Genomic DNA, 14,998 nt, shown 5'->3' with positions numbered 1-14,998 from the left:
CTGGGCAAGTCATTTAACCCTGTTTGCCTCAGTTTCCTCATTAGTAAAATGAATTGGAGAAGGAAATGGCAAACCACTCCAGTATCTTTGCCAAGGAAACCCCAAATAGGGTCACAAAGAGTTGGGCAGGGCTAAGTAACAATCATACAGGGTAAGTGCTTAATATATGTTTTATTCAATTCATTCAGTCAGCATGCCTATATCCTCCCTTGGGAGGTGACCTCCCTTTAGCTTGATCAATTGTTTATAAATATAAAGGGCACAGTCTGATAGGTAAGAAAGGTTAATTCAAGAATCACTCCACTCGTCCCATTAAACCTGAGCTTTTTACTCTGGTAGAGGAAGGGAGAGGGAATGTTTCCCATTGGGACATTATAGAAAGGACCTAAACATCTCCTGCAGCATATAAATTTTATTATTATTTTTAAAATTTGTGTTACGTAAATAATAAAAGAAATTATTGTTGCTCTGAAAAAAAGAGCCAATAAGTTTTTTGTAACTAATTAGTCTTCGAAGTTAAGCTAATTTTAAAAGAATCTTGGGCTTTAGATAAAAAGAAGAAAAGAGAGAGAGCATAACCTTTTTTTGTGGGACGTATTAGAGATACGCAAAATAAAATCTGGTACAACCTAACTTTCTCCACAAGTTTAATCACCAGTGTTTCCATTCTTGATGGAAGGAATGGATGGGAACAGGGTTGGAAAGGGAAAAAGAAGACATTTACTACCTACCTCTCTATCTCCAAGAAATAAGCCATTCCGCCAATTAAAACCCAAACTGAACTAGGCATTTGGAAACCAAAAGCTAGGTCAGAGTCAGAGCAGGGAAGAACAAACATGGAAAAGACAATTAGTATGGGAATTCCAAATGACTAAAGACATATAGAATCTTCTCTCATCTGGTTAATTTTGCAATTTGTTTTTTCTCCTCCAGGTACCTGCTTCCTGATAACACCAAAGCCACCAAGCACAAAACTCCTGTAATCAAAAAGAATGTTAATCCCCAGTGGAATCATACCTTCCTGTTCAGTGGCCTGGGTCCCCAGGATATAAAGAATGTTTGTCTAGAATTGACAGTCTGGGACAAAGAGGCTCTCTCCAGTAACATATTTCTTGGAGGAGTTCGATTGAACTCTGGCAGTGGTAAGTGACTGGTTAAGAATGGCCAGTTTCCTTATTCTGCTCCCTGAGTTGGTATAGGATGGTGGAATGGTTGCCAGTTCTGTGGTTTTCAGGATTTTAAGAAAGCTCCCTCCAAATTCTCTAAATGAAAATCTTGTCTTTGCCTGCTAATGTTGAAAGGTCCCTTAGGTCAGCATAGTTAGAGAGAAGATGTAAGAACAGGAAGGGTGACAGGGGAGCTTAGGTGGGACCATGTACTAAAAACTGGCCCAGGATGATTCCACCCATGGTCATGCTAAGGAGAATGGCAAGAAGATGTTGACTGACTCCATCCGAGCTGAAGCAACCATGGTATGTATGGGAAGAAAGCCTAGTATTGCTTCTAGCTGAGCTACATACGCTATCAATCAGAGAGAGAATGTGAAGAAGAGTAGGAGCAAGAGGTCAGGGGAAGAGATGGTGATGAGGAGTAGAGGTGGGGGGGAGGGGAGCATGACAAATTAGGAAAGCATTGCTAGATATTTCTTCCTTGTCTCTATATGTATATTTTTTGGGCTGTGTGGTACCAACAGTAAGAGGGCTGAATTGAGTCATTTAAGATTTAGACAGGTTTGAGTGCCACCTCTGCAGCTTACTGATTATATATGACTGGTTGGGTCACAATCTCCCATTTTAATCAGAAGTCTTGGATTTGAATCCCACATTTCACACTACCTACATGACCTTGGATAAGTCACTTTACCTCTCAGTAGCCCAGTCTTCTCATTTATAAAATGAGGATGTTAGACTCGATAAGTCCTTATGGTCCTCTCTAATTCTCTAGCCATGATCCTTTGAGAGAAATGGCCTTGAACACAAATGGAGGAATCTTCATGAGTTGTCTGTGTGTCTTATAACTGTGTTATTGCCAAATCTGAATATAGGTCATACCCCAAAAAGTAAGAACTAAGAATATGCAGGTATTGAATAGAAGCTTCACCTGCCTCCAGTTCTACAGCCCATTGTCCTTTTAGAGAGATGATCTAGAGCACAAATTGTAAATCTTGCTAAGGAAAGACCTTTTTTGTCCTCTGAAAATTATACCAATTTGGTAAAATAGCTGAGATATTAAAAGTGGTATTAAAAGAAGACCATTGTATTCTGGCAGTTAGACCTTTAGACTGACTGCTAAGTTACCCACTGGCACACTGTGGAAGTTGACCCTCTTCCTTTTTTCAGGTAAGAGTCATGGAAAAGAGGTGGATTGGATGGATTCTCAGGGCGAAGAACAGCACCTCTGGCAGAAGATGGCAAACAACCCTGGGGAGTCTGTCGAAGGGATATTGATGCTGAGATCTAGCATGGGAAAACGTAGACCCTAAGAGGAGATGGGTTCTGCCCAAGGATGAGTCTCCAGCTGCCAGCCTGGCATCTCTGGTCTCATAGTCTCCTGAAAATAGCATGCCTGATTCCAGCAATTCTGTTCCACTGGCATTTTGCACTTATGGATGTTGGGAAAGACTTCCATGTCCTGAATGTTTGGGTGTTTGTGTTGTGTGACTTACATAGCCCATACATCTACATGTCCCCAAGCCAGCATCCTTCTCATGATCCTTTTGTCTGAGTATCAAGTGCCCTCTTTTCATCCTGTGTTGTTGAAGAGCAATTCATCCTTGGATTTCACACACTGGGAGATTCAAGGGAAATGGCATAAGGTCATAAGAAACTAGGGTATAGCTATCAGGTCCCCAACCCTTTCCTGATGAGGATCTAATCTTGATTTCCCCAAAGTCTTAGGATTACCTGAGGGTGGAAAGGCAAAGGCTACTGAATTTAACAGGCATGATTACTTAGGGAAGAAGCTGTTGACCACCTTCCCCTCTCCACTGGGTGTCCCCATGAAGTGAAAGCAGGGCTGGCAGCCCTTAAAAGGCTTAAGCTTGGTAGGTTGTGATGAACCTGTTGGTGACCCCTGGCACAAATATGTTTGCCATCTATACTAACTTCAAAGGAGCCTAAAATGATCCGCTATCTATAGGCCTCTGCCCTTTTGTTTACATTTACTTTCTGGCCATGACTTCCTTATTAAATGAAGAGAATCTTCAGAAGAACCTCTTCTGCCTCACTATGGGACAGAACAAGCACAGATGTTTACCACAGTCCCTTCCACCTCCTTCTGTTACTTAGAACCTTCGGACATTACCCTCAAGACAGATCCTATGAGGCCATCGTGGATTGATCAGGCATCAAACCTGATTGAATTAAGGAGCTGTAGAGCGGGAAGGGACCTCTCTGGCCATCCAGTCCATTTTACAGATGAGTAGTTCAGAGAGAGGAAACACAATGAGGCAGAGGCAGAGAAGGGACCAGAACCCTGGCACAAAGGACAGTCCAGAGCTTTCCCCACTATCCCAACTGGTGTCACAGAATGATTCCCAGGAGGTACAGAAGTAGGACACCAAGGAGGTAGGCGGGTGAGTGCTGAACAGACATGAATATCAACATCTTCAGGAATCTTCACTTGCCTCCTCTTTTCACCTTTGCATTCAACACCATGCAAGCTTCTTTAAGGGCAGAGACGATTTCATTTTGTCTTCATTTCCCAACATCTATACATTGAGCCTGACACATAGTAGATGGTAAATAAATATATGTTGATTGTTTGATTAATTTGTCCAGTTTGGTGAAGCAGGGTGGGAGAGGAAGGGAATAAGCATTTACTAAATGCCTACATTGTGCCAGGCTGTGCTAAGCGCTTTACAAATATTATTTCATTTAATCCTCACAACAGTCCTAGGAGATAGGTGCTCTTATTACCCCCATTTTATAGTTGAGAAAACTGAGGCAAACAGCAGTTAAGTGACTTGCCCAGGGAAACACAGAAAATGTCTGAGGCTTGATCTGGACTTTGGTCTTCCCCACTCCAGGCCCAGCACTCTGTCCCCCTGTGCCACCTAGGTGCCTTACATGAAGTAATGTAGAGTTCTTATGCCCTGTGGCAATAGGGATATTCAAAAACACAGATATAGAATTTTAGGAAGGCATGGTAGTTGCAAAATACAAGGATCTATTTTGTAGAGTGAGAAATGCATTAACAAAGAGGATGAAAATGAAAAATGTGCATGGAGACCAGCTAATCAGAGTCCTTGTTTATTCTGTGGTTAGTGCTAGGAGTCTAAGTTCTCTGAGGGATACTTTTGTACTATGTATTTTTGCTAAGATAGAGGATGAGGAGGAATGTGTGAAAGTGCATGGATGCCCTGACCTTGGAGTCATGAAGACCTGAGTTCATGTCCTGATTGTGACGTCCACTGGCTATCACATTGTGACCGAAGCAAGACACTGAAGCAGTGCCCCAGGCCACTTTCCAAAACTATAAATTATAAAGAAGTTTACCAATCTGCATAGGGGGAAGGAGTGTTTATGCCAGGAGTTCTCTACTCTGGTCAACTTGAAAGTCTGGACCAAAGAAAAGCACTCAGGGATTGTCTTAATACATATGAAAGGGGTGTGTGTGTGTGTGTGTGTGTGTGTGTGTGTGTGTGTGTGTGTGTGTGAGAGAGAGAGAGAGAGAGAGAGAGAGAGAGAGAGAGAGAGAGACATCATGAGAAAAGATGTCCTTTCCCCGATACAACTTCAGCAAAGGCAGTGCTTGTCCAACAGAAAAAGAACTGGCTTAAGTGCCAAGATGCCAGCTCTGCCCAGCTACAAGACAGTCAAGTCCCACCATTCTTTTTCTTCACTTTGCTTATCTATATAACAGAAAGAATAATGCCTACTCTTCCTTTGTTGGATTCTGATGTCTATGAAGGTGCTTCAAAAACTGAGGTCACTCTGTGCATGTAAGGTAGTATTATTGGTAGGTGTGGTTTGGTGAAGGCTAGAATGATTATCAGACCCACTCCAGAAAGTTATTTAACCTTCATGTTCCTGACTCAACCTTGAGAATATATTTAAGAAAGTAACTGATAATATTTACAACAATAAGGTCCTGAACAGCATTATCCAAGGATACATCTCTTCTCCTAGAGCAGCCTGCACAAACTCTAGTTAGCTTTTCTACTTTTTCATTAAAACAAAACATTATGAAGGAAATCTATTCATTAATTTCCATATAAGGAGTGATAAAGAGGAGCTGCCTTCAGATCTGATTAAAGTTATGTAGTTTATACTGGAATTTTTGGAATGGGGTGGAGTCTGCTGGTTGGTAGAGTACTTCAAATGATGTAAATAAATTATCCCATTTTATAGGAATAGAAGAGGCAGCTAGGTAGCTCAGTAGATAGAGAGCTAGGCGTGGAGTCAGGAAGACTTGAGTTCAAATTTGACCTCAGATACTTACTAGCTGTGTGACCCTGGGCAAGTCACTTCATTTCTGTTTGCCTTAATCCCCTGGAGAAGGAAATGGCAAACCACTCCAGCATCTTTGCCAAGAACACTCCAAGGACCAGGATGATAAAGAGTCAGACATGACTGAACAACAACATAGGGATAGAAAAGGGGCTCATTGTGAAATGCATGAGTTAATATTACTTTCTCAACTTCTCATACCTATGTAGCAAGTGGGCAGGGAGCTGTAAAACTTAAACTAAGCCCACGAGAAAGCTTTATGAGTAATCAGCCATAGCCATAAGTGGAGATGTTTCTGTATTGTAACATTTATAAAATCTCACTCACTAGGTTTCTCTGTGAAATGAAAATTAGGCATTTTAAACTCAATGAGTTATTAATGCCTACTACCAGACACTGTACTACAAATACAAATGAAAATGAAAGTCTGTAGGGACTTACCTTAGAGAAGGGGAGACAAAGGAGGACCAGAATCACAATGTATCAGAGCTGGGAAGGATTTTAGTCATCTAATTCAATCCCCTCATTTTACAGATGAAGATAGTAGAATCCTGGGAGATTAAGTAATTTGTCTTAACATTGCAAGATTCCAACACAGATACTCTGCTATTCCAGTGACTCCCAGTGCCTCCCATCAGGCACTATTTTTCAGACGTAATTGACAGATTGATCTTCAAGATCTATGGTAGTTCCCAAATATTTTTAAAGACAAACAGTGCTGAAGAAAGTTGACAAATGTAAAGAATACAAATGACCTATTTTAATGGGATATTAGATTAGATATGAAAGGCAATGTGGCATAGTGGAGAGAAAGCCTGGGAGTCAGGAAGAACTGGGATCAAGGCCCCCTTCTGACAATTATTGGCTCTGTGGCCCTGGGCAAATCATGTAACCTCTCCCAATAGCACTCCTATTTGGGAGCTATCTCTAGTGTCCTGATCTATATCTGGCCACTGGACTCGGATGGCTCCAGAGGAGAAAGTGAGGCTGGTGACCTTGCATAGCCCTCCCTCACTTAAATCCAATTCATTTGCAAGTCATGGCATCAACTTCCTGATGTCATGGTCCTCTTCAAGAATGAAGGACAAAAAAGAACACATAATGTCTCAATGACACGGACAATTCTTTAAGACCACAGGCTACAAACCAGTGGCTGATCTGCATTGGAGGAAGAAGTTTCTGCATTGGACGAAGATGCTTCCTTAACAGAAGCTCCTAAACCATTGAAATCACAAGTCCATGGGGCAGCTAGGTGGCACAGTGGATAGAGTACCAACCCTGGAGTCAGGAGGACCTGAGTTCAAATCTGGCCTCGGACACATAACACTTACTAGCGGTGTGACCCTGGGCAAGTCACTTAACCCCATTGCCTAGCCAAAAAAAAAAATCAAGTCCAGATCACCTCACCCAAATTAGATTTTGAACCAAAACCTTTTATCTGTCCTTAGGAAGGCATATAACTAGACCATAGGATCTACAGTTGAAAGGTACCCCAGAAAACATCTAGTTCAAATGCCTAATTTAACAGATGAGGAAACTGAAGTGACTTGTCTATGGGATATAGGGACTCAGCATTAAGGGGGCATTTGAACCCAGGTTCTTTCATTCCCCAGGCAGGACTAATTCCACTGTGTTACCAGGCTGCCCCCTCTGTAAGGTACTGTAAGATCAGATCATGACATCTGGCATTTTCATGAGCAAAATCTAAATAAGCTTCTTAATACAGTGCATCAGACTCCTAGAAGTAGAATTATGGCAGAGATGCCCTGAGGCTTGATTTGAAATTGTGTACTCTTTTTTTTTTGTTCCCTTTTCATATTGAATCAATCAATCAGTGAGCAAGCATTTGTGAATCAGACAGACCTACTGAAGAGCAATCAGGTTAAATGGGATGTTGTCAGATTTAGAAGCATACTTTTTTTCAAATGCCCTTTCTGATAACTTAGAATCACCTTATTAAACTTGGAAGCCTTGTTTTAAAAGGAAGGCAACATTTCACAACATATGCTATTTCTGTTATCCAAATTGTCCCTTTGAATTTCATGTCATTATAAACATTAAAAACAAAGACATTTTTTTGAAAATCAAATATGATTCCTTCAACCTCTTTTTCCATTAAAAAAATAACACATGAAATATGTGACCCACCAACCCTTAATTGCCATTTAACTGAATGAATAAATCCTAAGTTTGGCTCATTCACAGTAATGTCAATTTTTAGCCAAAACATCTATGTCAAGACCTGCTAGGTATAGTGTTGAATTTAGTGGTGAAGGGAAAAACCATAGAAGAAATACAAATGGGCTTCAGTTTTAAGTGCCATATGGTCCTGGAGCCTGCATTTTAAAACATGCTGTCCTAATGCAGGACCTTGATTGTGAAGCTGCTTTTGAAAGTAGCAAGAAAACAGGTACATTTTATCAGGCAATACCAAGTAAACAGAGTTATGAACATGAATCATTGAAAAGTATAGACTACATGTACAGCTAGGTATAGGCTAAATGTGTGTGCTGTGTGATAGAAAGGTGGCAGTACATGAAAGAACCCTGACTTTGGTTAAAAAGCTTTGTGACTATGAAGAAGTAATCATAATTGAGAATTTGTTAAACAAATTTTAACCTTAGTCATCACTGAAATTTGTTATTGTGTTTGACCTAATAATGATTCACATTGCTGAAAGTGTTTCACTTGATGAAAGGGCAAATGTGACAGAAGTACCTGAAAAGAACTTGGTTATAGAAAATGTTCTCTTCTAAATTTTATACTGACTGTGTGACCTCAACAAAATCATGATCTCTCTGTCTGCCTCAGTCCTCTGTCTTTACTTGATGGACATTTACTTCCCTAAGAACATGAAAGTTGTTATATGTTCTAAGGAGGAACATTGTTTGGATGAATGATTTCTATCTTAAAGCTGCAAACACAGCTAGAAAGTGATCCATCTAGCTAGAAACCCATAAACAGGAAAAGCTGAGAAGTTATAATGACTGGCTTCTAGCACCATGGAATTGTGAGAGATTTCAAGAAAACCCAACATCTCAGTATCTATCTCTGGAATAACTGTAGAAATGTTACAAACATACATACATACATACATAGAAAGAGAAAAAGGAAATTAAAAAAAACTTTTTAAAAAGTTTCTCAAAACAGAGAAAATAACAAATAAATAAACAAAAGAAATTCCAATTAGATGGATGCTGTGCAACAAAATAAATAAAGCAAAGATTCCAGATGAAAAATAGAATTTATTAATATCAACAATGGCCTATAAAATTATTTATATATTATTATATTATATATAATTAATATGTAATATAATAATATATTATATATAATTATTTAAAAGTACATCAATATAAGTGCTATGCACACTGAAGGAAAGAAGGAAAAATAAAATTGCAAATAAAATTCAATAACCTGGATATATCAATAGAGAATACAAATTAAACAATGGATTAACTGAGAAATAGAATTGTTTTTGCTGAAGGATAGACTGATAGAAACAATGAAGGAAACAACATAAACAAAAAACTCAAAAATTATCCAAATAGAAAAATGCTTTATAAGCAAGGTAATAAATCTTGATGACAAGTTTAAAGAAAAACCATCAGAGTTCATAGGCTCACAATAAAAATGTATTTTTTTATATTAAACATTTATTAATTTTTTTTATTTTTAGTTTTCAACATTCACTTACACAAGATTTTGAGTTCCAAATTTTCTCCCCATCTTGAATTTGGCTATAATATTCCTAGGGGGTTTCCTTTGGAGATCTCGTTCAGCAGGTGATTGGTGGATTCTTTCCATTTCTACTTTACCCTCTAGTTCTAGAATATCAGGGCAGCTTTCCTTGATAATTTCTTGAAAGATGATGTCTAAGCTCTTTTTTTTGATCATGGTTTTCAGGCAGTCCAATAATTTTTAAATTATCTCTCCTGGATCTATTTTCCAGGTCAGTTGTTTTTCCAATGAGATATTTCACATTGTCTTCTATGTTTTTATTCTTTTGGTTTTGTTTTACAATTTCTTGATTTCTCATAAAGGCATTAGCTTTCATTTGCTCAATTCTAATTTTTAAGGAAATATTTTCTTCTATATTTGGTCTTAAAAGTATGTTAACTTTGGACTTCCTTTTCCATTTGGCCAACTCTGCTTTTAAAGCATTCTTCTCCCCATTGGCTTTTTGGACTTCTTTTGCCATTTGGGTGAGTCTACTTTTTTAAGGTGTTATTTTCTTCAGTATTTTTTTTGGGTCTCCTTTAGCAAGCTGTTGGCTTGTTTTTCATGATTATCTTGCATCACTCTCATTTCTCTTCCCAGTTTTTCCTCTACTTCTCTTACTTGCTTCTCAAAATCCTTTCTGAGTTCTTCCATGGCCTGGGACCGATTCATATTTTTCTTAGGGGTTTTGGGTGTAGGAGCTTTGACTTTGTTGTCTTCTTCTGGTTGTGTTTCGACCTTCTTTGTCACTAAAGTAAGATTCTATGGTCTGACTTTTTTTGTGCTGTTTGCTCATTGTCTCAGCCAATTACTTGAGTTTTAAACTCTTTGTTAAGGTAGAGATCTGCTTCCAGTGTGGAGAATGTACTGTCCCAAGCTTGGGGGGGGGGTGCAGCTATTTTCAGAGATATTTGTAGGGACCTGTAAAGTTTCTGTTCTTCCAAGGTGGTATGATCAAGGGTGAGGTGTTTACTCCTTTCCTGGCCTGGGCTCTGGTTTGTGAGTGACCACAAGCACTCTTTTCTGTCTTGGAACCGTGACAAGAATTCTCTCTCTCCACCGCAGCCACAAGCTTCACCACACCAGCACTCCTCCTTGCCCCAGGACTGCCACCCACAAGTGTGACCCAGACACAAACACAGGCAAAGTAAGAGAATCCTGCACCAGCAGAGAGATCCCTGCAATCCCCCTCTGATCAGCTGCTTGATCCCCCCACCATCTGTAGGCAAGAGCTCTAGAAGCAGCCGCCACTCCAGGGCTGTGCTGGGACTGGGGGCAGACCAAGCTCCTCTCTTAGTGCAGTCCAACAGACCTTTCCTACTGACCTTCTAAGTTGTCTTTGGCGTTTGTGGGTTGAGAAGTCTGGAAACCCCCACAGCTCCCCTTGATTCAGTCCCATGAGGCTTGCACCAGGTTCACTGAGGCCTGGTCTTTGCCTGCATGCCCATGTTGAACTGTGTTTGTTCCTCCTCCAGCCCAGCACAATAGACCTTTCCAATCAACCATTCAGGTTGTCTTGGGCTGGAAATTTATTTTACTCTGTCTTTTCATGGGTTCTGCTCCTCTAGAATTTGTTTAGAGCCATTTTTATAGATATTTGGGGAGGGGGTTGGGGAAGAGCTCAGGCAGGTCACTGCTTTTACTCTTCCTTCTTGGCTCCACCCCCACAATAAAAATGTAAAGGGAGAATCTGACCACTGTATTTTAGAAAATAGTACATGAGAAATTCTCCAGATTGACTACAATTAAGGGATATAACACAGACTGTCATAATTCAGAGGATATTATCAGGGCAGAGCCTTAGACAATTTACCAGAAATTTTTCTAACTCTGAAGCTCCAACAACAAAGGGATGATTTTTTACAAAGAAAGAAGAGGAAAAAAATCACACAACAAAGAACATCAATATGAATTGCATAGGATTTTTCACAAAAGATAAGAAATGACAGAAATAACTTGAATTCTTTTTTCTCAAAACCAAGGAAAATTGGATTTTACTTCAAAACATCTATTTAGCAAAAGTTAACATACTTTTTTCCTTTTTTGAGGCAATTGGGGTTAAGTGACTTGTACAGGGTCACACAGCTAGTATGTGTTTGAGGCCATATGTGAACTCAGGTCCTCCTGACTCCCGGGCTAGTGCTCTATCCACTGAGCCACCTAGCTGCCCCCTTTTTCTTTTCTTTTCTTTTTTTTTTAAAAGTTGACATGCTTTTAAGACCAAATATAGCCACTTAAGTACCAGTAAAAAATATCAAAACTTTGTTCAAGTGGAGGAGTTTAACATAGTTTATGACACGCAAAACTAACAATAACACAGAATTTCTCCAGAGTATAAAACCCAAAGAAAACTTTATGATCAAGAACTATTAGTCCCTAACTTCATCCATGTGATGATAATAAAACAATAGTGTTTGCTTTAATTTAATATCTATCTCACTGTAATCACCATATAATTATAACATAGAATTTTTCTACCTCTTTATCATCAGCAACATGATGTGTGTTCATCATGTACATTTTACAAAGTGAGATGACTTGACCCTCAGAATACAAAGATATTTAGGAAACTCTAAAGTCACAAAGACAGAAAATCAGAATTGTAGCTAGAAATCTATAAACACAATCAGAAATATAGTAATCTGTTCAGAAAGCTACAGAAAATTATAGAAAGCTGTAAATCTAGATATACAAAATTAGAAACATGGCTAAAAAACTAGAAATCTATTCAGAAAACTAAAAACACAATTAGAAAGCTTCAGATATGAGTAGGAAGGTCCAGTTCAGGTTAAAGGTACAAAGTAGATAAACCTGTAAAACTAAGAAGGTAGATGACTCCAAATACAATTAGAAAACTAAGCGTAGCTAGAAACCCCAGAGATCTTGCTACAAAAGCTGTTAAGTAAGCATTGCTTGGTTTCTATTGATATCACTAGAAATAATCTGGAAAGCTGAAAATATAACCATTTAGGAATAAGTGATGCTAGCAAGTTGACAATCTACTCAGAATACTGCAAAGAGATATTTTTATCGTGCTGGGTGAATCCATTGCTTAGAAATATGCCCTAATGTTGTTGTTTGAAGTACAGCATACTTCGGTATTTTGGTGGATTGTATCTATGAATATATTGATATGTCTTAACCCCCAATGATGCCTATCATCACTCACCCACTTTGTCATCTTTTGTCTATATCCTCCTGTAAATCCTTGACAAGGGAGTGTCAACTCAGAGTGTTAAAACTGCTAGGTCTTTTGACATTTCATATACATCTCATAACCAGGGAGGGCATATAAAGTAATCATTGGTTACCCTTCATTCTTGCCATGTGACAAACCCATTCTCCTACTGGTGATTTTCTTTATGCTGCTTCTCATATGCAATCCTTTACTGGTAATATGCTACAACCTACTATATCCGCCATATACCGTCATATTGCCTTTAGGGGACCCCACAACTTTAATTCTTCTGAGATTGCAGTAGTCAATGACAACATGATCAGAAGAGTATCAATACATGCATCTAAGTCATCTATATTGAAGATATGAGGAGGCAAGGGCAAGCTTTTGTAAATAATGTTTAAAAATAGCCTACATGGCATTTGATTCGATGATACCGATTCTATTAAGTGAAGCATACAACAGGGAAATTTATGTTCACCAAAATAATATACTGGACCTTTAGACTCTTTAACCTTTTAAACTCTTTAGAATTTATTAAACTGTTTCTTAGGGCACTTGCTTCTGCACTCAAAGGAGGAAGAAGAATATATTTTAAATAATATGTATTACTAATAAGGGGAAAGAATGGAGTGGGATAAAAACATTTTTCTTCCATTCATTATTTAAATACAAGGGATTCATCTGTACTTCTCTTTTTCCTTGCTATTCAGATAGAGCAGAGCTTGATAGCAGGTACTATAATAATTTAAATTATGATAATTAAAATAATTATAAAATAATAATGAAAATTAAAAGGGAAACAGCAGATAGTTTGCTACTAAATAAATGCTTCTTAAGAGGGGAAGAGAAACAAATATCTGATTGAAACTGAATAGTCTACTTTCATTCAGTTTTTAAAAAGCTGTAAGTTCATTTTTCAGGAGTTGTCTATTTTTATTCCAAAAAAAAATTATTGATGCTTCAGTTATTTTCCAATATACCTCACTTTCCCATGAACTCTTTCTTGAGGAGGAGGAGGAGAAGGAAAAGTACCAACAGGCATAGTGACCATGTCCTTTCTATTTCAGTCACAGACTTATAGGATCTATATCTCTAAGAGAATTTCACAGATAAGGAAACAGACTCAGAGAGGTTCAATGACTTGCCAACAGCACCTAGATAGTTATCAATGCTGAGACCCCTGCCTAGGCCATCTGACTCCATTTTTCCCTAAGGTCATTGTGCTTTTTTAAAGATAAGCTTTTTTTGGTACAATCCATTGATACTGATGAACAGTGACATTTGCTTTTAAATCAACACCATTTGGAAACAACAAACAAATTTGTCTTTCATTAAGCAAAGTAGAGGCATTGCTGCAAAAGCTAGAAGACTGAGAAAAAGGAAAAATTAGAGCACTCCACAATTATTTCTTAATCACAGCTCTTGCCCTATCCCTCTTCTCGAGTCATACATATTCAGATTCCCTTGATTGCAGAGTTGCATTGAAACAATAGATAATTTTTTAAGAGACATTAATGTCCCTTAGTAGGATTACAGGATGCAGAGTTGGAAGAAATTTTAAAGATCAATCTGTCCAACCCCTTCACTTTATAGATAAGGAAACTGAGAAAGGTGGTATGACTGCTCAATACATGTGAATAACTTAATACTTTCTTCAAAGTCTCCAGCGCTTAATAGAGGGCCTGGCACACAGTAGTGCTTAATAATTGTTTATTGACTGACTGACTCTTCTTCCACCCCTGACTCTTTGCCCTTTGAAATAACTAAAAACCTTCTCATATCATGCCCCTCTAAGAGATGGTTCCAAGGATAAAGAATATTCCCAGAGAATCTAGAAATTTGTCGTGTGAAATGCTTTTACACTACTCACAAAAGTGTAAGGGCTAAAGAATTTGGTCATTTTAAGTAGTCTTTTTCCAACCCTGGACCCAACCCTTTATGAAGTCCTGCTGCCTATGATACTGTCTAATAAATCTCAGGGCTCCCTGGACAACAGTAGTGGGAATGTCCTTGACTCACTCGGATCACTGGGACACTCTTCCCTATTTCAGAGCTTGGTGAAAGAGTCTGCTGCTAAGTAGATGAAGGACTGGTGGAGCCTACTATATTAAATGAGGACACATAACTTGTCATACTCATGCAGGCAAAACTCCTGCAGTGCTGCCAACCAAAAGAAAATGCAATTGGGAAAAGTTTAGAAAAATAAATAAAAATATAATATGACACACATAAATGTTAATTTTCTGTTTTTCTAAGTCAATAATTTGCTGCCTGGATATTTCTATTTAAGTTTGACACCACTGCCCTAGAGGATCTGCAAAGAAACTGAGACATGTTTCTGTAAAATAAAGGATACAAAAGAAATCCACAAAAATTAATAGAATTTTAATATAACTAATAAGAAAATCCAGAAGGAAATAACAGAAAGGGAAATATTCACAATAACTACAAAATGCATACATTATCTGTGTAATAGCTATTAATATCTATCAAAAGACACTCAAGACATATAAAGACCACTGTAAGACATTGGTTTTGACTGAAGCTAAAAAGGATTGCTCCAGACCACAGGTGTCAAACATCCACTAGTGGCCCCAACACTCCTGAATCAAATTAAAATGTAATTAGGAAATATTTAGCAAAATAA

General features: G+C 38.4%; 1 protein-coding gene across 1 annotated transcript in view; it reads left to right on the top strand.

Annotated features, from left to right (window-relative positions):
• The window catches only part of SYTL5 (synaptotagmin like 5), a 148,527-nt gene extending 144,761 nt beyond the window's left edge, over positions 1-3,766 (top strand). Inside the window, exons 16-17 of the mRNA XM_020979637.2 lie at positions 934-1,142; positions 2,340-3,766. Of these exons, the coding sequence (XP_020835296.1) occupies positions 934-1,142; positions 2,340-2,482 (352 nt within the window). The 3' untranslated portion in view covers positions 2,483-3,766. The remainder of the gene's footprint in view (positions 1-933; positions 1,143-2,339) is intronic.
• The last annotated feature ends 11,232 nt before the right edge of the window (positions 3,767-14,998 follow it).

Source organism: Phascolarctos cinereus, unplaced genomic scaffold (genome assembly GCF_003287225.1).
Source record: "Phascolarctos cinereus isolate Bilbo 61053 unplaced genomic scaffold, phaCin_HiC Scaffold_726;HRSCAF=1367, whole genome shotgun sequence".
NCBI classification, from domain to species: domain Eukaryota; kingdom Metazoa; phylum Chordata; class Mammalia; order Diprotodontia; family Phascolarctidae; genus Phascolarctos; species Phascolarctos cinereus.
Note: the sequence above shows the minus strand (reverse complement) of the source record. Positions and strands in the feature narration are given on the sequence as shown.